Consider the following 26,554-nt stretch of genomic DNA (forward strand, 5'->3'; position numbering starts at 1 on the left):
TTGTATTTGTCAGTGTTCTTTCAAATGTAAAATTTATTGAGTTTGTAATTGTTGTGTCATCGTTCCAAGTATCATGCAGAATTAAATCGGAGTCCAAGGCAAAACGATCCTTAAAGTTCCAATTTAATAAGTCAGACATCTTAGCACCTCTGTGGGATCCCAATTCTGGAAGTTACATCGGATTCCCAACCAATTGAAAGTTCATGATCTTGTCCCCACACTCACAAACCCATCACATGGTCCAATCTTCTTCTTCCACACTGCCATCTCCACCCAGCTGGTTCCGGTCAGGTGCAGAGGTGCGGAGACAAAAGATGACCTTGGGCTTCTAGAAAAGAATGACAACAAAACATTCCACAATTCTACTCCTTTCTATTCCCCCCTTCCAATTACTACAATAATGAAACAGCATAATGAAATAAGAGAGTGTGTGGCAGGCCAAAGATCCTAAAAGGAATATAACTGCAGGCCTGACATCTTCTAAGCTTAACTGCATTTTAGAAAAAGATGACCATTATTTGAGTATATTCCTCTGCAAAGACTTTAAGCAATAAATTAGATTATTTGAACCTTGGTGTGCGGAGCTGTTTTTTTTCCCTGTCTGATATTAATCTCCAATCCTACAATTGTTTTCTGGGGAACAATGTGATTTTTTTTTTGATTTGATTTGATTTTATTAATATTTGTAGGCCGCCCTTTTCCCTGAGGGGACTCAGGGCGGCTCACATAAAATCGGGAAGGGGAATACAGACATTAAGATAAGACATATAATAAAATAGTAGACAACATACATTCATCATTCGGGAGGGGAACTATCCTTGTCCCCAGGCCTGACGGGCGAGCCAGTTCTTCAAGGCTGTGCGGAAGGCCTGGACGGTGGCGAGGGTGCGAATCTCTACGGGGAGCTCGTTCCAAAGGGTCGGGGCTACTACTGAGAAGGCCCTCCTCCTTGTAGTTGCCAGCCGGCACTGGCTGGCCGATGGTATACGGAGGAGGCCTAATCTATGTGATCTTATTGGTCGCAGGGATGTAATTGGCAGAAGGCGGTCTCTCAAGAATCCAGATCCACTGCCATGTAGGGCTTTATGGGTGACTAATAGCACCTTGAAGCGCATCCGGAGATCGACAGGTAGCCAGCGCAGCTCGCGGAGGATAGGTGTTATGCGGGTGAACCGAGGTGCACCCACAATCACTCGCGCGGCTGCATTCTGTACTAGCTGAAGTCGCCGGATGCTCTTCAAGGGCAGCCCCATGTAGAGCACGTTGCAGTATTCCAGCCTAGAGGTCACAAGGGCCCGGGTGACTGTTGTGAGAGCCTCCCGATTCAGGTAGGGTCGCAACTGGCGCACCAGGCGAACCTGGGCGAATGCCCCCCTGGTCACAGCCATTAAATGGTGGTCAAACGATAGCTGTGAATCCAGGAGGACTCCCAAGTTGCGAACCCTCTCTGAGGGGTGTAAAATTTGACCCCCCAGCCTGAGTGATGGAATATTGGTCGAATCTCTGGGAGGGAAACACAACAGCCACTCGGTCATTTCTGGGTTGAGCACGAGCTTGTTAACCCTCATCCAGTCCATAACAGCTTCGAGGCCGCGGTTCATCACGTCTGCCGCTTCATTGAGTTGGCACGGGGCGGACAGATACAGTTGAGTATCGTCCGCATATTGATGGTATCTAATCCCGTGCCTGCGAATGATCTCACCCAGCGGTTTCATGTAGATGTTAAATAGTAGGGGGGATAAGACCGAGCCCTGAGGCACCCCATAAGTTAGGGGCCTAGGGGACGATCTCTGCCCCCCCCACTAACACCGACTGCGACCTGTCCGAGAGGTAGGAGGAGAACCACCGCAACACGGCGCCTCCCACTCCCACCACCCGCAGTTGTCGCAGAAGGATACCATGGTCGATGGTATCGAAAGCCGCTGAGAGGTCGAGGAGAACCAGGATGGAGGAATGTCCTCCATCTCTGGCCCTCCAGAGATCATCGGTCAATGCGACCAAAGCGGTTTCTGTGCTGTAACCGGGTCTGAAGCCTGACTGGAAGGGGTCTAGATAGTTTGCTTCCTCCAAGGACCGCTGGAGCTGGAAGGCCACCACCTTCTCGACAACCTTCCCCAAAAAGGGGAGGTTGGAGACTGGACGGTAATTATTAAGGATAGCTGGATCCAAAGATGGCTTCTTCAGGAGGGGTCTCACCACCGCCGCTTTCAGTGCGGCGGGGAAGTTCCCCTCCCGAAGTGAGGCGGTGACAACCGCCTGGATCCAGCCTCGTGTCACCTCACTGCAGTTAGAAACTAACCATGAGGGACACGGATCCAGTACACAGGTGGAGGTACTTACAGCCCTCATGGCCTTGTCCACATCCCCGGGGGTAACGTCTTGAAACTCAACCCAGAGTTGTTCAAATTGATCCTCCTGTGCCTCGGCTGGAGCTGCAGGGGTGGAGTCCAAGTCCGACCGAAACCGAGCAATTTTGTCCGCGAAGAATTGGGCATACTCTTCGGCTCTGCCCTGCAAGGGTTCCCCCGCTTCCCTTTTGTTCAGTAGGGAGCGGGTTATCCTAAACAGGGCGGCCGGGCGGGACTCAGCGGACGCAACCAAGGTGGCTATATGGGATCTTTTTGCAGCCCTAAGTGCCCTGGTGTATTCCTTGGTGCAGGTGGTTACCATTGCTCGGTTCGCTTCGGACTTATCGGACCTCCAACGGTGCTCTAGGCATCTCCTCCGGCGCTTCATCTCCCGGAGTTCCTCGGTGAACCAAGGAGGTCTCCGGGATCCGCCACCTCGGAGGGGCCGCAGTGGCGCAATCCGGTCGAGGGTCTCCGATGCTGCCGAGTGCCACGCAGCAACCAGAGTCTCCACCGGACTGTGGGCGAAAGTGTCAGGAATAACCCCAAGCTCTGTCTGGAACCTTGACGGTTCCATAAGACCCCTGGGGCGGAACCACCTGGTCGGTTCCTCCTCCCTACAGTGGGGGTTTGGTCTCCGAAAGTCGAGCCTCAGTAGGCAGTGGTCTGACCACGACAGGGGTATGATGTCGTTCCCCCTCAGACCAAGATCACAAATCCACTGCTCCGAGAGAAATACAAGGTCAAGCATGTGTCCCGCCGAATGGGTTGGGCCTCGAATTACTTGGGTCAAGCCCATGGCTGTCATGGAAGCCATGAACTCCTGCGCCCCCTCTGAGTTTTCACCGAGCGACGGCAAATTAAAGTCCCCCAGGACCATCAACCTAGGGAACTCAACTGCCAGCTCGGCTACCGACTCGAGGAGCGAGGGGAGGGCTGCTGCAACGCTGTTGGGAGGCAGGTACGTTAACAGCAGACCCACTTCCTCCTGATCAGCTGTGACTCAGGAGGCAGAGAAAATGGGAAACATCAGAATGCCATATGACGTAAAAGCAGAAGCAGAAACAGCAGCTGACCATGCAACAGTGGATGTTATGCTCCACAATTTGTGCAATCTATTCCCTTTGAGAATGTTCCAAATAATACAAAAGATGCAGAATTTGTCCATCCAATATCTGTCAATTTCAAACAGAACCTGGCAGGAGCCATTTCTCAGTTGTCACATACTGTGGAGATGTGTGTGTGTGTTTGTGTACCGGTAGTGGAAATTTTGAGGTGTTTGGGAATCGGTAAATACTACTTCTGACTGTCCCTGTCCCCATCTATTCTCTGCCTCCTGAGTCACAGCTGATCAGGAGGAAATGGGCATTTTACATTAACCTTCCAATGGAGTGGTGTGGGAATAGAAATTTTACAGTGCCCTTCCCCTGCTACACCCACCAAGCCATGCCCACACAGCCATACCCATAGAATCAGTAGTAAAATAATTTGAATCCCACCACTGCTAGGTGTTGTGACTCAGCAGTTATGCTTAGAGATTTTTCAGCATACAAAATTCAGTGTGGTGATTCAGCAGTTCTCCTGAGAGCTTTTTCAGGATCAAGAGTCATTAGGCAGCTGGGAGTGGTTAGAGGCCGGTTTGGAGATAAAAGGAGAGATGCTGCCACGCCCCAGTTGCTGGAGTCAACATACGTTCATTCATTCCTTCGTGTGTTCCGTGTCTGGTACAATATTGCTGGCTTATTACTCGTGATTATGCCTGTTACATTTGGAGAAATGCTTTGATGTTTTCATGTAAAACTGTTCCGTGAAGACTTCGGAAGAAGTGCATCTTGCTTGTAAGCATTTATTTTGGAATTCTTATCAGAGTTTTGTTTACGTTATTTTCTGGGCTCGAGGCCAGTTTGAACTGAAAAACTGATAAAAAGTCCTCTTAAGCCTTGTTTGTCTGCGTTTGTTAACGAGCCGTGCAAGGGGGGGGGGGTCAGAACAGATTGACTCCAGCCAGATAAGCCTCCATTTCATTAAATATGGAGCAATTGCATGCTGCCCAGACGCAGCTCGCACAGCAGATGGCTGTCCTATAGGACCAAATTCAGCAGTTGCAGAGAGCTGCAAGAACCCCCCCCCAGCCAAAGAGGAAGTGCCCAATTGCCCTGCCAGATAAATATAATGGAAGTTTGTCAATGTTTAATGCTTTTCTGGGACAATGCCAGCTATTTATTAGTTTGAGAGCGGAAGACTTTCCCACTGATCGGACGAAGGTGGGATTCATGATACGTTTGCTCTCAGGCACGGCTGCTGGTTGGGCCACGCCCTTGTTAGTGCAACAGAGCCATCTGCTGGATGACTTTCAGGGCTTCTGCCAGAATTTCAAACGGATGTTTGAAGATCTGATCAAAGGGGAAACAGCTGCCAGAAGTTTGAAATCCTTGCAGCAGGGTACTGGGTCATTGCAAGAATTTGTGTCTGACTTCAGGCTACGTAGCCAAAATTCCACATGGAATGAACCTGCTTTAATGGACACGTTCCAGGATGGATTGTCTGAGGCCTTGCAGGATGAACTGGCAAGGGTGGACAGGCCACCGACGTTGGACGTGTTGGTCCACCTGTGTCTCCGGATAGACGCCTGTCTGCAGAGGTGAAGGCCTCGCCAGGTATTCCAGGAAACCACCAGCATGCCAGTTCAGCAAGAGACTGCAGTGGACTGGGAGGAGCCCATGGAGTTGGGTGCTGTCCGACCTCGGGTGTCACGGACAGAGATGGACAGACGGCTTGCGGAGGGGTTGTGTTTTTACTGCGGGGATCTAGGACATGTGGCAGGGAGCTGCCCCAAGAAGAACAGAAGGGTTGTGCGGATGGCAGCCGTCCCTCAGCAACGCACGATCAAGTCGGACAACCAGCACGTTGGTGTGGCCGTGTCACCCCGTTCGCACAGGACAGCTTGCGTTCGGGTTCGAAGCCAGTTTGAACTGAAAAACTGATAAAAAGTCCTCTTAAGCTTTGTTTGTCTGCGTTTGTTAACGAGCCGTGCAAGGGGGGGGGGTCAGAACAGCTAGGTATCTTAATGCTATGCAAAGGAGAGTGAACTGCACCTACTATGTATTGTAAAATAGAATATAAATTCCAAAAATCTGGTGTATTTGGTATAGCAAATTCCCCTCTGTACATTTTATTAGCAATTGTGCATTTCAAAAAGTATTTAAACATCATCTATCTTTTCTCTTATCAACAACAAAGTACTTATCTCCTACAGGAATCACCATATTTTCTGAACTAGGCAAAAGGGTCAAAGACTGCACAGGAGGATATTTCAATTCAACAACAATCAATGCACTTTGAACCCCAGGGTGATTGCCACAAGGATAATAACGGCTTTGTTTCAGAGTCCTTGCTACAGGTTTCCTCCCCTTTATTCTTCCCTGTCAGAATATGTGCTCAAATCCTGATGCAATTCAAGAAATGAATTGGCAATCTCAGGGGCATCCCAATACCCAATGATAGGTTTTCTGATTAGGTGCACTCTCAGATATAAATTTGAAGGAATCATGATGAAAGACAGAGACATTTTCAAGAGTGTAGATGTTGCTGCTCCTAGTATTCTTGATAAAGAAAATAGGGACTCTGAGATGTCCTGCGAGTGATGCTTTCCTTGTTCCTCATGAGTGGTACCAATCTGGTGACTTCGTCATTGGAGGGATGACGACCCACATCTTTTACAACCTTTTCGGTATTGATTTTAAGGAATATCCTTCTATAACACCTTATGACATACCACTGTAAGGATGTTTTCATCTTTCCTAATCTTATTCTGTTTCCTCAAACTTGTTATGAGAGTATCAATATAGGCGTTATAGGTATGTCCTTAGCTACAATATATGTCCTTCTAGGTATGGGAGAATACATTTTATGGTTTTTTACTTGATTTTAAAGTACTTGTAATGTAATGTATAAAGCTTCAGTGGAAAAGATCTTCTGAATGACATTTGTAATATTTGTTTTAAATCTGTATCATCATTCTTAACAAAATATATACAATAAATGACTGATATATGATGGAATTGATTTTGTTGTACAAATTATCAGCATTTTAGTAAACTCATTACTTTCCTACTTTCATCAGAGAAAGAAATGTTAGTTATTCATACAGAAATGATGCAACCTTGCTTATGAGAATAATAAACTTCCTTTTTCAAATGGGGTATTTAAATCCTTTTGAAGTGTTATAATGAAGTTCTACCAGCACATCCTTGCCTTGGCCTTTGCTGTGAAGGAGATCAATGAGGACTCCCAGATCTTACCCAATGTCACTCTGGGGTTCCATATCTATGACAGTTACCACAACCCAAGGATGACCTATCGTACCACTCTGGACCTGCTTTTTAAATCCCAGGAATTTGTCCCTAACTACAAATGTGATAGCCAGAAGAATCTCATGGCTATCATTGGGGGACTGGATATTGTAACATCATCTTATATAGCTGAAATTATAGGATTCTTAAAGATTCCACAAGTACGTTCTAAAGGGGTTTGGAGTGGTTTACCTTAAGTTTGCATCTATTGTCTGCTCATGTGTTTTTGTGTTTGAAGCTAAAGTAGTCATTGACAGATAGGACATTGTAGCAGATAGTTACATCAAGGAGTGATGCTTTCCTTGTTCCTCATGAGTGGTACCAACCTGGTGACCTCGTGATTGGAGGGATGACGTCCCACATCTATTACAACCTTTTTGGTATTGATTTTAAGGAATATCCTTCTCTAACACCTTATGACATACCAAAGTAAGGATGTTTTCATATTTCCTAATCTTAATCTGTTTCCTCAAACTTGTTATGAGAGTATCAATATAGGCGTTATATCTGGTCCTTCTAGTTATGGGAGAATATACTTTTTGGTTTTTTTACTTGATTTTAAAGTACTTACATTGTAATATAATGTAAAAAAGCTTCAGTGGAAAACATCTTTTGAATGACATTTGTAATATTAGTTTTAAATCTGTATCATCATTATTAACAAAATATATACAATAAATGACTGATACGTATTTGATGGAATTGATTTTGTTGTACATATGTTGTTGTACAAATTATTCAGTGTGTTAGAAAACCCATTACTTTCCTACTTTCATTAGAGAAAAAAATGTTAGTTATTCATACAGAAATGATGCAACCTTGCTTATGAGAATAATAAACTTCCTTTTTCAAATGGGCTATTTAAATCTTTTACAGTGTAATAATGAAGTTCTACCAGCACATCCTTGCCTTGGCCTTTGCTGTGAAGGAGATCAATGAGGACTCCCAGATCTTACCCAATGTCACTCTCGGGTTCCATATCTATGACAGTTACCACAACCCAAGGATGACCTATCGTACCACTCTGGACCTGCTTTTTAAATCCCAGGAATTTGTCCCTAACTACAAATGTGATAGCCAGAAGAATCTCATGGCTATCATTGGGGGACTGGATATTGACACATCATCTTATATAACTAAAATTATAGGATTCTTAAAGATTCCACAAGTGCGTTCTAAAGGGGTTTAGAAGAAAACTCTTAATCTTATTGTTGTTATGTAATAATTAATACACATAAAAAATAGGCTTAGGTTTGTGTTAATAAGTGTTAGAATGTTCTGCATGGCTTAATGTCAAATACTTAGCATTCTTATCTGAAACTACCTTGCTAGTTACACAAAGTAAATATTAGGAGTAGCTGCAGGAATATTTGAATTGCTTTGCTAATATAATTGATTTTATTTCTTTTGTGAAGCATGTGTTAGATAACATATGTAAGTATAAACATGATTTTAATACATGAAATGGATATGAATAAAAAAGGATCATTAGGACACGGACAGTTGGCTCACTGGTGCGTTTATGCAGGAGCATTTCAGATATCTTAGGAATGGGGTGAGGTTGACAGTAGACAGTCTAAGGTTAAAGCTCTGGGGATTTGGGGAAGTCAGGTAGTGCATTCCAGGCATGGACAGTTCTGTTGCTGAAGTCATACTTTCTGAAATTAAGTTTGGAGCGGTTTATCTTAAGTTTGCAACTATTGTGTGCTGATTTGTTTTTGTTTTTGAAGCTGAAGTAGTCACTGACATGTAGGACAGTGTAGCAGATAATTTTATGTACTACACTTAGGTCCGACCAAAGGGGCACACGGGGCTCTCGCGAGCTCTATTTTCAGCTGCGAGAATATGCTTCAGCATGCTGAAAGCTAAAATGGAGGTTGGGAGGGCCAGGCCGAGGCACCAGGGGCTAGTCCTTCACTGTTTACAGGGAAGCCCTGTGGTCCAGATCTACGAACTCCCCAGGCTCCATCCAGCCCCTGGGCCTTGAGTTTGACATCCCTGATCTAGTGCATTTGATTGAAATATTTTCCCCAAAATTGTGTCTATATCCTTTGGGAAATGCTAGGACAACAATTGAATATATTTTAAATGAAAATAAATAGAAAAAAATAAATTTGAACCAAAGTCTCATCAGAATTCTACTGGATTTTCTTTTAGCTCACTTGTGGCGCATTACCTCAGGAAGAATTTCAGACCAGTAAGCTCTCTTCACTGTATTTCATGGTCCCCAAAGAGGACCAGCAGTACATTGGGATCATCCAACTGCTTCACCATTTCAGATGGACATGGATTGGGATATTTAGTATTGATAATAACAATGGGGAAAAATTCTTACAGAAAATGCAGCCCTTACTTTCACAGAATGGAATTTGTCCAGCATTCATAGAAAGGCTTGGTCAAATATTCCACTTGGAAAACTTGCAAGAAACTTATCTAAGAATCTTCATTACTTCAATTAATATGTTGAGTAGCAAATCCAATGCATCTCTTGTCTATGGACAACCCTGGACAATTATGTGGCTAAGACTGGTAATATTTATGTCAGATCCTGAAATCAGGGAAACTGCCTTATTTGGAAAGGTGTGGATCATGACTGCAAAGATTGATTTTGTACTATCAGGCGTTCAAATCACTTCGGATCTCAAGATGTTTCATGGGGCTCTTTCCTTCACCATTCATTCAACAGCTGTTGCAGGTTTCAGGGAATTTCTTCAGGACATCAAACCTCTTTCAGACTCCGGAGATGGGTTTCGACAGGATATTTGGGAACAGTCATTTGACTGTTCATTTCCAAAGTCAGAGTTACAAGAAATACACAGTAGGAGATGCACTGAGGAGATGAAGCTGGAGGATCTTCCTGCACCTCTGTTTGAAATGGAAATGACTGGCCAAAGCTACAGCGTCTACAATGCTGTTTATGCTGTGGCTCATGCTTTGCAGGCTCTAAACATGTTGAGGTTCAATAGGAGGAAAACCATGATGAGTAAAAACCCTGATCTTCCACAGCTACAGCCTTGGCAGGTATTCCATTTGCACTGGAGGCTTCTTTTATTTCAATCAGCAGTTTGAAATAGAATTTTCTTTGGAACCCATTGGGGAAACTCTTAATATATTCTGCACATGTGGATAAAAATAGAAATAGAACCCTTTCTTGACCGTAATTAGTTGTGGACAAATTGCCTTCAGAAATTCTGGGTCCTCAATAATGGCAGATATTTACAATGCAATTAGAATAGAATAGAATAGAATAGAATAGAATAGAATAGAATAGAATAGAATAGAATAGAATAGAATAACAGAGTTGAAAGGGACCTTGGAGTTCTTCTAGTCCAACCCTCTGCTTAGACAGGAAACCCTACCGCACTTCAGACAAATGGTTATCTAATCTCTAATCTACCCAATTACTGCAACCGTTCTTCATATGTTTTAGATTCTAGTCCCCTAATCATTTTTATTGTTATTCTCTGCACTCTTTCTAGAGTCTCATCATCTTTTTTTTTTACATTGTGGCAGCCAAATATGAATGCAGTATTCCATGTGTGGTGTTACCAAGGCAATTTAAAGTGGTATTAACTGTTCAAGTGATCCTGATAGTTTCGCTCTGCTTATGCAGCCTATAACTGGGTTGGATTTTTTTTGGCAGCTGCTGCACACTGCTGGCTCATATTTAATTGGTTATCCAGCAGGACTCCAAAATCTCTCTAACAGTTACTACTATTGAGCAAGGTGCCACATATACAGTACCTGTATTTTTTTCATGCCTAAATGTAGAACCTTACTTTTTTCACCATTGAATTTCATTTTATTAGATAGCGCCCAATGTTCAAGTCTGTCAAGATCTTTCAGTATCTTGAGCCTATCTTCTGAATTATTGGCTATTCCTGCCAGTTTGGTGTCATTTGCAAATTTGATGAGTTCCACATCTGTTCCCCGCTCCAAGTGATTGATAAGATGTTAAAGAGTACTGGGCCTAAAACAGAGCCTTAGGGTACTCCACTGCATACTTTCCTTCATGTAGATGAAATTCCATTGACGACTACACATTGAGTGCAGTTGGTCAGTCAGTTATGAATCCATATGATGGCAATGCTGTCTAACTGATATTTTTCTACTTTATCTAGTAGTAGGTAATGGTCTACTTCATCAAATGCCTTACTGAAGTCCAAGTATATTGACTAATTTTGTCACTTTGCCAAAGAATGCAACAAGATTATACTGGCATGATCTCTTTTTGACAAAACCATGTTGGCTTTTGGTTTTTACTTTGTGGGGTTCTAGGTTTTTGCTGATTCATTGTTTGATTATCTTTTCCAGAATCTTCCCTGATATTGAGATCAGGCTGATAGATCTGTGGTTTCCTGGTTCTATATTTTTCCTTTTTTGAAGATAGGAACTACAATAGCTCTTTTCCAGTCCTCTGGCTGTTCCATGGTGCTCTAGGATCTTTGAAAGATATAGTTGAGTGGTTCTGCTATCTCCTCTGCCAGTTCCTTCAGAACCTTCTGGTGTAATCTATCCAGTCCTGATGATTTGAAATCAGTTAGGGTAGACAGGTGTGTGGGAATAATTACATAGAAATCCTCCCACAGGATGTCCCATAGTGTACATGAAACAATGAAAGTGCATGGGAATGTGGAAAACAGGATGAATGAATCCTAAAAATAACTGGCCATAGGCAATTCTGGCCCTCAGTGATAACATTGTATATAATGAGTGTAATAAGAATATAAGGGGCTTCAGAGTCTGTTCTTTCTGGACACTCTCATCCCGAGACATCTTGCCTGAGTGTCTTATTCCTCATGAGAGACCACCACACGTGGTGACCCCAACGTGATCCTATGCCGACGGATACGTCCCTGCTAACCCTCTGCTTACTGCTTGGAATAGGCTCAGTGCACCCGATGATGTCCCTGGCGACTGACTCTAATTCGTAAGTATGGGGGGTGGAATGTCTGCAGCTCAGAAAGTTCATGTTGAAGAGCTTAGGCAGTTATGCAGGAAGAAATATTTAAGCACCCAAGACAGAAAAACTACCAAGCCTCTCTCTAAATCAGAGGCTGTCAAATTGCTTGCTTATGTTTGGGCTAACTGTCTATCTTATCCGGAACATGGCTCCTTAAAAGCCGATACATGGAGGAAAATTGGCACAGTCCTCCACCAAGTTCCGAGGGCTCCCCCAGATGTTCTTTGTCTGTGGAAAATTGCCTATACATTGATTCAGACACATGCTGAATCCCCTCTTCAGCCGTTGTTGAATCCACCTCCTTATCAAATAACGTCTGTTATGTTAACAACTCCTGCTCCAGACTTACGGGCTTGCCAACCCACGGCTCCTGAGGATTTTTCACAACCCACGTGCTGTCAGATTACTGCTGAGAGCCCCTCTGGCCACGCCCAACAGCCAGGAATTATTAGAGGAGCTTATCAAAAAGCAATAAAAGAAGGAGGTTTAGATGCCTCCGATTTGCAGGATACTGAGTTGTTTCCAGTCACATACCAAAATACACAAGCAGGTATTGTTTTTGACTGGGAACCCGTGCCTCTGGTAATGATTAAAGAGTTAAAAACTGCGGTAAAGGATTATGGAATTACCAGTCACTACTCCAGAGGACTTCTTAATTCTCTAGCGGGTGCCTATCAACTGCTACCGCAGGATTGGAAAGACTTGGCTCGGATGTTGCTTAATGGAACCCAGTATGTGGTGTTTGAGTCTGAGTACAAAAGGGAATGCTTAATAGCCCTACTATGTGTCAGGCTTTTGTGGATTTTGCATTACAACCTTTCCGTAAATCTCATCCTACTTTTTGGTTTACCATTATATGGATGACATTTTGGTTGCGGCTCCTGGCCCAAAGGGTACAGTACAACTTGTGCTATCGGAGCTTGTTACATTATTGGCCACGTTTGGTCTTCAAGTAGCCCCAGACAAGATTCAGACCCATGAACCTTTTTCCTATTTAGGCCATAAGGTTTTGGCCTCGTACTCATCTCCGGTAGTACCCTCCATCAAAATACCCTCACCTTTGACTTTGGTTGCCTTTCAGCAAATTTTAGGCACCATAAATTTTGTAAGACCCTTTTTGGCTCTTACCACCACGCAATTAGTCCCGTTATTTATGGCATTAAAGGGACCTTTAGGCCCCTCTTCTATTGTAATTCTTACTCCGGCCCAGGAGCAAGTGTTTAGTTTAATAAATGAGGCAATGACCACCCGTTGGGTGGATCAAGCTCTACCAGACCACCCACTCTCATTGGCAATCTTTGCTACTCCTCCGTTACCCACTGGGGCGCTTATACAATGCCATGATACAAAAGTTTATGCTGTAGAATGGTTACACCTCCCTCATACCCCACGTAAGTCCATCAGTTCCCAGCCTCATTTAATGGCTCTTTTAATAAATAAGGCTCGCTTTCGAGCTACATGCCTTATTGGTTTTGATCTTGCTGGTTTGTATGTCCCCATTTCTCTTACTGTTTGGGAACCCCTCTTGGCCACATCTGATGTCTTACAACTTTCCTTGGCCGATTGGTCAGGTTTCGTGTCTTGTCATTTACCTTCTGATCCCCGTTTTCAACTTTTCCTCAATGTTCCACTTTCCCTGTCTACTTCCTTGGTAACCTCCCCTCTCTCAGATACGTTGACACTTTTTGTGGATGGGGGAAAAACATATGGTTCTTGTGTGTGGCAACAGGATGGATCCTGGCACACAAAAATCACCCCACCTCAATCCTCTGCTCAACGTGCTGAACTTGCCGCTATGATTTTGGCTTTTCAGACTTTTCCCCATTTACCCTTTAATTTGATTTTGGACAGCCTTTATGTATATCGTGTTCTTATTTCTTTGCCTAATTCCTATGTTTCTCCCTCTTTGGACGACTCTCTCTTAAGCCTTTTTCTTACCCTTCAACTCCTTTTGCAACGTCGTGTTTGTCCCTTCTTCCCTGCCCATATTTGTAGCCACTTGCGTTTTCCAGGCATGCTTCAAGAGGACAATGCTGGGCGGATGGAGTTGCTTCTGCAGCCTCCTCCATTTTAGTCCTTTCCCCGGTTACTCCATGGGATAGTCATGCATATTTTCATAAGAATAAAAAAGCTCTTATGAAACAATTTTCTCTTTCAGCTCAGGAGGCATCAGCTATTATTCAACAATGTCCTACCTGTAGCCTTCAAGCACATGCAGTTCCCCAAGGTGTCAACCCTCGGGCAAAGTTGTCAATTGTGGCAAATGGACGTGACTCAATATTTGTCATTTGCCCCTTGGAAATATTTACATGTTTCCATTGACACCCATTCAGGCTTTATTATGGCCACCCCCCAATGGGGTGAGGCCACCAAACATGTTATTAATCATTGTATTCAAACTTTCTGTATTTTGGGTTACCCAACAGAGTTGAAAACTGATAATGGCCCAGCCTACACTAGTTCCGCCTTTGCGGCGTTCTGCCATCGCTGGTCCATTATCCATAAATTTGATATTCCTTATAACTCCACTGGTCAAGCCATTGTGGAACGAGCTAATCAAACTTTGAAAACTGCTCTTGCTGCACACTCCAAAAATAAAGGGGAAAATAACCCTGGCTTACCTGGAATACAAAATGTTTTAAATCTTACTCTTTACACTCTCAACTTTCTTAATGTTACTGGCACCCCAGGTCTCACAGCCGCCAGCAGGCATTTTTCTGCTTCTCCTGCAGACACTCCACGTCCACAAATGTACTACCAATGTCTGCTGGACCCATCCTGGAAAGGCCCTGCCTCCCTCATTACTTGGGGCCGTGGTTACGCCACAGTTGAAGACCATGGTGAAATTATCTGGACACCTGCTCGCTGTGTTCGGCCTTACATGGTGCCTGCTGACGTTCCCTCGGTGTAGTACACATGACTTGGGGGCTTGGGGTCCCAATTCTTATTTACAGGACTTGAAGAAGGTTTCACACCTTTTTAATTTAACTAATTGTTGGATTTGCTTACATATCCCGGCTGATAGCAAAGGTGGCATGGTGTTACACGCTATTCCCTTTAATGAAACAGGATGGAAACAAGCTACCTGGCCTAGAACGCAAAGTTGGCTCAACATCACATATGCTGTAGCCACCCGTGTGCAGGAACCTGCTCATTACTGTTTTTCCAGCACAGGCCGATGGAGGAATGCAACATATCTTGGCAACTACACTAATTGTAAGACTCTGACTCCGTGGAATGGATTGGCTACTTGTTGTAATGCCATCAATACAACAGCGCCAGATGGAGTCAATAAATACTGGGCTTGCAGTCAAATGCAGGCCATGGTACAGTTTGCCAACTCCTCGAAAAAAGGAACTTATGACATACCTAATATGTGGCTCATATGTGGTAGAAGGGCTTACCGACAGACTCCAAGAAATTGGCAAAGCGTATGTACGTTGGGATTGTTGGCCCCAGCTATATATGCTATGAAAGAATTACCTAGTGGAGGAATTTGAAATAAATGAGACACCTTCTCCGAATCCACCCTGACGTTGGGAGGATCATCCTGGACAAATTTTCTAGAGGTGTTCTCCCTCCACTAGGTGTTGCAATGAATTATAGAGATTTGCATTTGTTAAATAATTGGACTGTTGTTATGTTTAATGAAACTATTACTGCTCTAAAATTAATTAATCAAGAACTGGGGGAAATATGTAGTGTAACATTGCAGAATTGTTTTGCTTTGGATATTATTTTGGTTACAAAAGGTGGTGTTTGTGCTTTGATTCATTCACATTGTTGCATGTACATTCATGATAATCAACCTAATATTTCTGCCACAGTGGAAAAAATGGAGTCCTTGGTACGTAACAACCCCCTGCAAAGTGATGGCTCTGGTACCATCGACTTATGGGGGGCTTTGTGGTCCTGGCTACCTGATGGCTCCTGGTTGAGATCATTGATCCCTGTGGTAATAACCATCATTGTATTGCTGGTGTTACTCTGTTGTTGTATCCAATGCCTCCCATCCCTGCTACAAGTGTGCAAAACCCTCCTTCCCTCTAATAGGGCGGACGCTCTGGCCGTGAAAACCGAGGTCCGTCTGAACTTAGAGGAAGTCTCCGTTGATAATATAAAAAAGGAGGAGATGTGGGAATAATTACAGAGAAATCCTCCCACAGGATGTCCCATAGTGTACACGAAACAATGAAAGCGCATGGGAATGTGGAAAACAGGATGAATGAATCCTAAAAATAACTGGCCATAGGCAATTCTGGCCCTCAGTGATAACATTATATGCTAATGAGTGTAATAAAAATAAAAGGGGGCTTCAGAGTCTGTTCTGGACACTCTCATCCCGAGACATCTTGCCTGAGTGTCTTATTCCTCATGAGAGACCACCACACAGGTGCTCACATACCATTTTCTTCCCTATTTTAACTTGTGTTCCTAATCTGTTTTTTGCGCTGTTGTTTTTGATAGGTTGGATTGTTTTTTCCCTTTGTGTAAAGACAGTGGCAAAAAACAAGTTGAGTAGTTTTGCTTTGTCCCTGTTGATTGCATCTTCTTGACACTTTCTCCCAGCAATGGACCAATTGTTTCCTTGTCTTTTTTCTTGTTTTTAAAATATTGAAAGAAGCTTTTTTGGTCACAAGCTGTTTATTAGACAGCCATTTGTTTGAAATGTTGTAGGATCTTTTCATTGAGCTTTCTGTTTTACTAGAAAACGTTCAAGGTATCTTGCATCTGTGTTATGTTGTTCTGTATAAAATAGATACCAAAAATGATAAAAATATTTAATAAATATGCATAGCTTGAACAATAATAGTTAAAAGGATAATTTATATTACTTTTTGTTATCTCTTCAAAAACTAATAAATTCTCCAGCTAAGTGGCTAACTAAGTTTTCTGTCTCTTTGGGATATTTAGAGGCATAGTAGGCCCTTTTTAAATGTGGCATCCATAGTATGAAACAACCTTATATTTGCAACAGTCTCTTATTATATTTGCAGAATGAGTCTCTATCATTCTCTAACTCTCATTTATCTATTAAAGAAAGCTTCTCTCTCAAATTCTAAAATCTGGAAATTAACCAGAGCTCAGAATCTCAAATAGCCTTGTACCACTAAGTAAATATTATACATTATCTATCTTGAATTAGTTTTTTTTAGTAAATGGATAAAGTGATATAATTCCAAAAGGCTATTATCATTCCGATTCTGTGCGTTGTTATAATTCCATAAAATAATATCAAATAAATCAAAGAGTTGACATATATATTTCCTTCAATATTGAATATAAAATTACTAAGTTTACATATTTAATAATAGTTATTGGAAATGGCAGAATGAGTGAATGTAACTTAAATATCTTTTTGTCTTCTCTATTATGTTGCTTTTAATTCCCTCTCTCTTTTATTACCTTTCAATTAGCTCCATTCGTTTCTTCAAGGCATTTCTTTTAACAATTCAGCTGGGGAGAGAGTGTTCCTGAATGAGAAAGGGGAAGCAACAGGTGGATTCGACATCACCAACTTGATCACTTTTCCAAATAGATCCTTTCAGAGAGTTAGAGTTGGAAAGCTGGATCTCAAGGGTCCAAAAGGGAAGGAATTATGGGTTGATGAAGACATGATTGTCTGGAGTCCAGGTTTTAATCAGGTATCAAATTAGTTAATTGACCATGTCTTAATCCATTACGATGCCATATTGAACCTAACCTCAGTCAAAATCTGATTCCTGGATTTTAAAGAAAGAATGGAATATTCTTTTCAAATGTTGTTGATAATCAAGCACTCATTAAATTGACAAAATGATGTTACAATACATGTTGGCATGTTTGGTTTGCACATCCGTTTGAAATCACAACAGTAGCCATTTTTCCATGAAATTGCTCCCCTGTGCAATTATTTATTGCTCTTCAAACAGGACCTTTTCTACATCATTGTGGTTTCCACATCTGTTTTAAGTTGTAGAGGAAATTAATAAGTTCAGTATTCCTTTCCATGAGATAGTTGCAAAGTGTTATGATCTGTTCGCCCTGTCCTTCAAGCAGGAAATTTTGTACATAATTACAATTTCTACTTTTTTGAATACCTGCATCTTTTATCAATCCTTTGGGAATTCAAAAATAATTCCCCTCCATAAAGGAGAAATATTACATAATCTTACTCTTACTACGTCCAATTTCCAAACCTTTTGTGCTTATTGCCAGGTTCCTCCAATTTCTCGATGCAATGACCCCTGTTTACCTGGATCCTGGAAGAAAGGAATTGAGGGGAATCAGTTCTGCTGCTATGACTGTGTTCCATGCCCAGAAGGGAAAATTTCAAACTATAATGGTATAGTAGGAATTCTACCATTTTTCATTAGACTTAAGCAAACTTTAATAAAATATTTCTATGCATAACTTTAATAAGGAGATTTTTGATAATGTGGAATACCAATAAAGAGGAATAAATGTAGCTCAGGGTTGAAATGAGGGGTCCTTGCGACTTTCTCAACTTACTTGTTTTCTTGCAGATGTTTCCTTACCCTAACTAGGTAACATAATCACTGCTAGTAAGGAATGCTGTTTGCTTTCTGTTGTCTGGGTATCCAGAGTAAGGACTTTATTTAAAGTAGCCCAAATACAGTTCTGCAACCTAGAAATACAGAAAAAGGAAAGGGAGCATCTGTTTAACTGTTTAATAAATTTATAGGCCGCCCAATCCCAAAGGACTCCGGGCGGCTTACAGAAATACATTTCCAAAAATAAAAAAAATAAAAAATAAAAATAGAGAGAATAAAAACAGATTAAAAGATCACTTCATACACTCAATCTTCATGGGGCTGGACCTCACAAATGAGGTCAACAGCCCCAGGCCTGCCGAAAGAGCCAGGTTTTGGTAGCCTTTCAGAAGGCTGTGAGAGTGGGAAGGGTCCGGATCTCCGGGGTCGATCGTTCCATAGGATCGGAGCGGCTACAGAGAAGGCCCTTCCCCGGGGGGTCACCAGATGACACTGACTGGCCGACGGTACCTGGAGAAGGCCCACCCTGCGTGATCTTATCGGCCGTTGGGAGGTATGTGGCAGAAGACAGTCTCGCAGATATCTGCATCCTAGGCCATGTAGTCCATGCATCTATGCAACACATTCCAACAAAATGCATTCCCACACATCTTTATCAAAATGTCCCTAACCACTCAATCCAATACAGCACAACAAACACAAACCCTAAACAGAATTACACTGCTATACCTAAAGAACATCTCAAAAGCCACCAAACAACCTGGACAACCATATAGAATCAGTGTAGCACATGAGCCAACTAAAGCCCATCAAAATTTCGTAAGCAAACCAAAAGACAGAGCAAGCACAGAAGAATAACAAGAGTCATGTAAAGGTACAATATAAGGACTGCAACCACCACTAAGTGACATGAACAGGCGGAATAATGTCAGAATGCATCCATGAATACCAACTGGGGGTCGGAAGACATGAACAAAATTCTTTAATTTCACAATCTATAAACAGATTTAACGGTAGTTTAAATTGGAAATTTGTGACAATGCTAGACCACACCAAGTCCAAAAATGCCAGGGAATATCGAGCTGACACTCGAACTCACCCTATCTCCCATATCTATACTGAACTCTTCAGAGGAGCCCCCCTCAAGGTGTGGCCCTCCCCTAGGAGAGGGCGGAAGACACCTTTGGACTATTATAAGTCTAGTACGGACTCTGTGAACCTGCGCAATTTTTTAATCTTTAAATTTTTATCTGGTATGTGAGTGCATGGGATTGTCTGGGATGGTATGAATGACCTCACTTTTATTATTATTATTGCTGTAATCTGTGTTTTTAACTATTCTGTGAGGACTGTTTGAGTGAGAGCCTGAGTATGACTGATTCGGAGGACCTGCCGGGGTATGCGGGAGTCATCGGGGTGGTTGGGGGGACTACGTCCACGGGAGAGGGTCGGAGCATTGCGGTCATAACAGGGAGAGGCAGATATGGCGGGGACTTTAGGGCTGGCCATTACCGGGGAAGGAGGGCTCGCTACATCACAGAGATCCCTCCTTCCGGCCCTATGAGTCCCACTCCAAGGTCAGATGGCGCGAGTAATCAGGACCCTGGTCTCAGGCTGCTGTCGCTAAATGCCAGGTCTGTTGTTCACAAGGCTCCCCTCGTCCGGGACTTAATTTTAGACGAGAGGGCAGACCTGGCATGTATTACTGAAACATGGCTGGGCACGGAGGGAGGAGTCCCCCTCGTAGAGATGTGCCCAGACGGATTTCAGGTGCTTCATCAGCCGAGAGCCCAGGGAAGGGGTGGCGGTGTGGCTGTTGTTGTCCGGGAGTCTTTAGCACCTCGTAGGATCCCTGCTCCGGAGCTTGTTGGATGTGAGTCCCTACTGATGAAGTTGGACCTCAAGGGTCAAGTGGGTCTGCTGCTACCTCCCAACTGCGTTGCAGCAGCCCTCCCCTCACTCCTCGAGTCGGTAGCTGAGCTAGCAATTGAGTTCCCTAGACTCATGGTTCTGGGGGACTTCAATTTGCCTACGCTCGGTGAACACTCTGATGGAGTGCAGGAGTTAATGGCCTCCATGACAGCCATGGGCTTGACCCAGGTAATCCGAGGCCCAACCCACTCAGCGGGTCACACACTCGACCTCGTATTCCTCTCAGAGCAGTGGATTTGTGATCTTGGTCTGAGGGGTAATGACATCATACCCCTGTCGTGGTCAGACCACTGCCTACTGAGGCTAGACTTCTGGAGGCCAAACCCCCACCGTAGGGAGGAGGAACCGACCAGGTGGTTCCGCCCCAGGCGACTTATGGACCCCTTAAGGTTCCAGATGGAGCTTGGGGTTATTCCTGATACTCTCGCCCACAGCTCGGCGGAGACTCTTGTTGCTGCCTGGCACTCGGCAGCATCAGAGTCTCTTGACCGGATTGCGCCACTACGGCCCCTCCGGGTCGGCGGATCCCAGAGGCCTCCTTGGTTCACCGAGGAGCTCCGGGAGATGAAGCGCCGGAGGAGACGCCTAGAGCACTTGTGGAGGTCCGACAGGTCCGAATCGAACCGAGCACTTCTGACAGCATGCACCAAGGAATACATCCGGGCACTAAGGACAACTAAAAGAACACACATTGCCACCTTGGTTGCGTCCGCCGAGTCCCGCCCAGCCGCCCTGTTTAGGATAACCCGCTCCCTCCTAAATAGGAGGGAGGCAGGGGACCCCTACAGGGTAAGGCTGAGGAGTATGTCCAGTTCTTGGCGGACAAAGTTGCTCGGTTTCAGTCGGACTTGGACTCCACTCCCGCAGATCCAGCCGAGACACAGGGGGATAACTTGGCAGACCATCTCTGGGTTGAGTTTCAGGATGTTGCCTCCGGGGATGTGGACAAGGCTATGCGAGCTGTGAGCGCCTCCACCTGTTTACTGGACCCGTGTCCCTCCTGGCTGGTTGCCAACAGCAGTGAGGTGACACGCGGCTGGATCCAGGCGGTCGTTGCCGCCTCTCTTTGGGAGGGGCACTTCCCCGCCGCACTTAAAGCGGCGGTGGTGAGACCCCTCCTGAAGAAACCATCTTTGGATCCAGCCGTTCTTAATAACTACCGTCCAGTCTCCAACCTTCCATTTGTTGGGAAGGTTGTTGAGAAGGTGGTGGCCTTCCAGCTTCAGCGTACCTTGGAGGAAGCTAGCTATCTTGACCCCTTCCAGTCCGGCTTCAGGCCCGGTTACAGCACAGAAACCGCTTTGGTCGCATTGACCGATGATCTCTGGAGAGCCAGAGATGGAGGCCATGCGTCCATCCTGGTTCTCCTTGACCTCTCAGCGGCTTTCGATACCATCAACCATGGTATCCTTCTGCGACGACTGCGGGAGGTGGGAGTGGGAGGCACTGTTTTGCAGTGGTTCTCCTCCTACCTCTCGGACAGGTCGCAGTCGGTGTTGGTGGGGGGGCAGGGATTGTCCCCGAGGACCCTAACTTATGGGGTGCCGCAGGGCTCGGTCTTATCCCCCCTACTATTCAACATATACATGAAACCGCTGAGTGAGATCATTCGGAGGCACGGGATAAAATACCATCAATATGCGGACGATACACAGTTGTATCTGTCCGCCCCGTGCCAACTCAATGAAGCGGTGGACGTGATGAACCGGGGTCTTGAGGCCGTCAAGGACTGGATGAGAGCTAACAAACTGGTACTCAACCCAGACAAGACCGACTGGCTGTTGTGTTTCCCTCCCAACAATTTGGCCAACGTTCCATCACTCTGGCTGGGTGGGCAAAATTTATACCCCTCAGACAGGGTCCGCAACTTGGGAGTCCCCCTGGACCCACAGCTGACTTTCGACCATCATCTGTCAGCTGTGACCAGGGGGGAATTTGCCCAGGTTCGCCTGGTACGCCAGTTGCGGCCCTACCTGAATCGGGAGGCCCTCACAACAGTCACTCGAGCCCTTGTGATCTCCAGGCTGGAATACTGCAATGTGCTCTACATGGGGCTGCCCTTGAAGAGCATCCGGCGACTTCAGCTAGTACAGAATGTGGCCGCGCGAGTGATCGTGGGCGCGCCACGGTTCGCCCACATAACACCGATCCTCCGTGAGCTGCGCTGGCTACCTGTTGATCTCCGAGTGTGCTTCAAGGTGCTACTCACCACTCACAAAGCCCTCCATGGTAGTGGATCTGACTATTTGAGAGACCGCCTTCTGCCAATTACCTCCCTTCATCCCATCAGATCGCATAGAGTAGGCCTCCTCCGTATTCCATCCGCCAGTCAGTGCCGACTGGCGACTACGCGGAGGAGAGCCTTCTCAGTTGCAGCTCCGACGCTTTGGAACGATCTCCCCGTGGAGATTCGCACCCTCACCACCGTCCAGGCCTTCCGCATAGCTCTCAAGATCTGGCTATCCCGTCAGGCCTGGGGATAAGACTCTAACCTCGCCCCACCCGAATGCTGAATGAATGTTGTGTTTTACTGGTTTATTTTTATTCACATTTCCTTTTTTTTGTGTTTTGTCTTGCACTCCCTTCCCATTAATTGTAAGCCGCCCTGAGTCCCCTCAGGGAAAAGGGCGGCCTATAAATGTCAAATAAATGAAATGAAAATGAAATACCTGGCACTCTCACAAATCATCCATCAATTGACCATAGACATTAACAGCATCTACAGATTATGCAAAAGGGGCTATCAATCAGACCAAAAGAGAACAAAATAGACTCCAGCATCTCTCCACCACTAATAAGCACCAAGATCGTCATAGATTAACTCCATAGTTAACTTCGAACCAACAATCAGGTAAACAACACACCAATCAAGAAGCTGCAAAATTGCCATCAGTAAACAGGTCAACCAAAGACTCTCTAAGAAGGTCCCCATCCACGTAGACTTGCAAGACATTTTGATGGTATCTGGTTTGGGTCAATAAAACATTTGCAAGGAAACAAGCAAGCTCAGAGAGCACAAAGCACCCTTAATAATATGGAATGCCTAGATGAAAAAAATACCTTGATTTTCCTTCCAGATATGGAAGATTGCTTTGAATGTTCAGAAGATCATTATCCAAATAAAGAAAAGAATGGATGTAAACTGAAACTGCTGGTTTTCCTAACTTTTGAAGAATCCTTAGGAATTGGTTCAGCCTCAGCAGCTCTTGGTTTCTTCTTCTGGACCTCTTGGATTCTTGGAATTTTTATTAAGAACAAAGATACTCCCATTGTCAAAGCCAACAACAGGTCCCTCACTTATACCCTCCTTGTCTCTCTTCTGCTCTGTTTTCTCTCCTCTTTGCTCTTCCTCAGCCAGCCTGGAAAAGTGACCTGCCTTCTCCGACAATCAATGTTTGGCATCACCTTCTCAGTGGCGATTTCTAGTGTACTGGCCAAAACCACCACTGTAGTTGTTGCTTTCATGGCCACTAAACCTGGATCTCAGATAAGGAAATGGGTGGGGAAAAGATTGGCTTTTTTTATTGTCCTCTCATGCTCTCTCTTCCAAATATGTATTTGTATTGTTTGGTTGTCGACATCTCCCCCATTCCCAGAGTTGGACTTGCATTCACAGCCACAAGAAATGATTTTACAGTGCAATGAGGGTTCAGCTTTCTTCTTATACTGTGTCTTGGGCTACATGGGTATCTTGGCCATTGCCAGCTTTATTGTGGCTTTCCTTGCCCGTAAATTACCTGACAGCTTTAATGAAGCCAAGTTCATCACCTTCAGCATGTTGGCCTTTTGCAGTGTGTGGATCTCCTTCTTTCCAGCCTATCTGAGCACAAAAGGAAAAGCCATGGTGGCTGTGGAGGTCTTCTCCATCTTGGCCTCCAGCGCTGCATTACTGGCATGCATATTGCTCCCAAAATGCTACATCATTGTTTTCCGTCCCGACCTCAACCACAGGGATCAACTCACAAAGAGAAATTAATTTCTGGCTCCGAAGAATTGCTGAAAAAATTACTAGAATGAGTAATATTTATACAAAATGTATATGTGATAGGGGCATCTAACTTTCTTATTCCCTTTTAGGATATTTCGGATATTGATGAACCTCAAATGGTGTTTAATGTTTGCAGAGACATTTCATGGTTTTTATACTTTGAATTCAGAAAGCATTACATAAATACAGAAAAAATCTTATTTCCATTTAAAATATATATATTTAACTCAGTATCATGGTATATTAACTTTGGATTTGCTACTGTTTTCTCTCTTCTTTCTTCTTCCTCAGCCAACCTGACAAAGTGACCTGCCATCTCCGGCAAACAACTCTTGGCCTCACCTTCTCAGTGGCCATTTCTAGTGTACTGGCTAAAATCACCACTGTAGTTGTTGCTTTCATGGCCACTAAACCTGGATCTCAGATGACAATAGCAATAGCAATAGCAGTAGACTTTTTTTAAAAAAATATATATTTTATTCATTTTCACATTCCATTTTACAATCACTTATATACAGGGTATTTGCTATAAGAAAAAAAAAATAAAAAAATAAAAAAAATAAAAAGGAAAACACAACTCATCATTCACAACCCCACCTGACACTTCCATCCTCCATACACCCCATCTACCCCTCCAACTTTCCTTTCCTCCCTCTAACGCTCCCCTCCTACTTCCCTTTCCCCTCAAACCTTCCTTCTCCCCTTACTCCCAACACGCCCTCCTTACATTCCCCTTACTCCTTCCTTACTCCTCCCTCCTCTTTCCCTCTACCTCCCTCCTTGGTGTATTCCTTTATTCAAGTGTTGTTTATTATAATCTGATAAAAAGTAAAATAAACCAAGGAAAAAAAAATATAAAGAAAGAAAAGAGGAAAAAAAAGGAAAAAAAAAAGAACAACCGTATATAAGTGCATTCTTGTTCTTGTTGAGACTATGTTAACACCCACCCACCCACCCCCCATAAATCCCCATCCCTACTCCTCCCGACTTCCCAGGGCCCACACCTGGCACTGCCTTCTATCTAAAGTATCTTATGTTCGTATGGATTAAAAATAAAAGTAATATATTAAGGGGAAAAAAAAAGAAAAGAAAAGAACAAAGAAAAAAAAAGAAACTCTTTGTGTTAAGCTCAGCCCCCCATCTTTATCTATGCTTAAATAGTATGTCATTCTATCTATATTTTATTCTCGTCTCTTGCTTCTTTGTTATTTACCCCGACCTCCTGTAAACTCTCCCATTCCTCTTCCTTAACCTTGTATTCAGATAAACATTTATCCAAATTTGTATAGACATCAATATACAATCTAGCTCAAAAATAATCCCTTCTAGTAAAATTTAAGCAGCGTGGATCATTCCACATATTCAAATATTATTTTACAGAAGAATAATCAAACTTTCCCTTCTAATAGGATTTAAACAGCGTAAATAATCTTTCTTAACCTTAATTTCAAACAGTAATTCAAAATAATCTGACCAAACTTTCCCTTCTTAGTAAAATTTAAGCAGCGTGGATCAAGTATTACTTTACTCAAAAATCAGTTTGCATTCTATCTTAAAATGATCCCGACCAGCTTTCCCTTCTAATAGGATTTAAACAACGTAAATCATTCCGCATGCATTTTGCCCTCATCCCTTGCTTCTCTGATATTTACCACTATCAAATTTATACAGACATTAGTTTAAAATTTAGCTCAAAATAATTTCACCAAGCTTTCCCTTCTAATAAAAATTAAATAGCATAGATCATTCCACATATTCAAATAATACTTTCAACAAGAATCAGTTTACCTTCTGTTTTAAAATAATCTCATCCAGCTTTCCCTTCTAACAGAATTTAAACAACATAAATCATTCTGCATTCATTTTACATATATACATTCAGTATCACCCCACCAATATACGTAAATCATTCCGCATGCATTTTACCCTCATCCCTTGCTTCTCTGATATTTGCCACTATCAAATTTATGCAGACATTAGTTTAAAATCTAGCTCAAAATAATTTCACCAAGCTTTCCCTTCTAATAAAAATTAAATAGCATAGATCATTCCACATATTCAAATAATAGTTTCGACAAGAATCAGTTTACCTTCTATTTTAAAATAATCTCTTCAAACTTTCCCTTCTAACAAGATTTAAACAGCGTAAATCATTCTGCATGCATTTTACATATATACATTCAGTATCACCCCACCAATAAATTCCGCTTTTTCTACCGGAGAGAGGTCGCAAACCCCCATTCAATCCACAACTTTGGCGAATATTTTAGAATGTCTAAATCCTCAAACTCCGCTTTTCTGCTTCTCCGAGGGAGGGGGAGCTACCCCCTCCATCTTGCAGCCATGTGGTCTGTTGCTTGCCTTCTCCTTCAGCTTGTCTCTCCTCTTTTCCAAGTGAATCAGGAAGTCCCGCCTTCAAAGTCTTGTAATAGAAATCTCGAGCCTCCGAAACAGAATTGAGACGAAATCTTTGATTC

General features: G+C 43.6%; 1 protein-coding gene across 1 annotated transcript; it reads left to right on the plus strand.

Moving 5' to 3' along the window:
* Positions 1-6,576: 6,576 nt before the first annotated feature.
* Positions 6,577-24,065, plus strand: LOC116522013 (vomeronasal type-2 receptor 26-like). The gene is made up of 6 exons (XM_032236601.1): positions 6,577-6,861; positions 7,017-7,129; positions 7,577-7,868; positions 8,858-9,721; positions 17,862-17,988; positions 23,167-24,065. The coding sequence occupies exons 1-6, from the start codon at positions 6,577-6,579 to the stop codon at positions 24,063-24,065; spliced, it is 2,580 nt and encodes an 859-aa protein (XP_032092492.1).
* Positions 24,066-26,554: the final 2,489 nt, after the last annotated feature.

The sequence above is a fragment of the Thamnophis elegans genome, chromosome Z (genome assembly GCF_009769535.1).
Source record: "Thamnophis elegans isolate rThaEle1 chromosome Z, rThaEle1.pri, whole genome shotgun sequence".
Classification (NCBI taxonomy): Eukaryota; Metazoa; Chordata; class Lepidosauria; order Squamata; family Colubridae; genus Thamnophis; species Thamnophis elegans.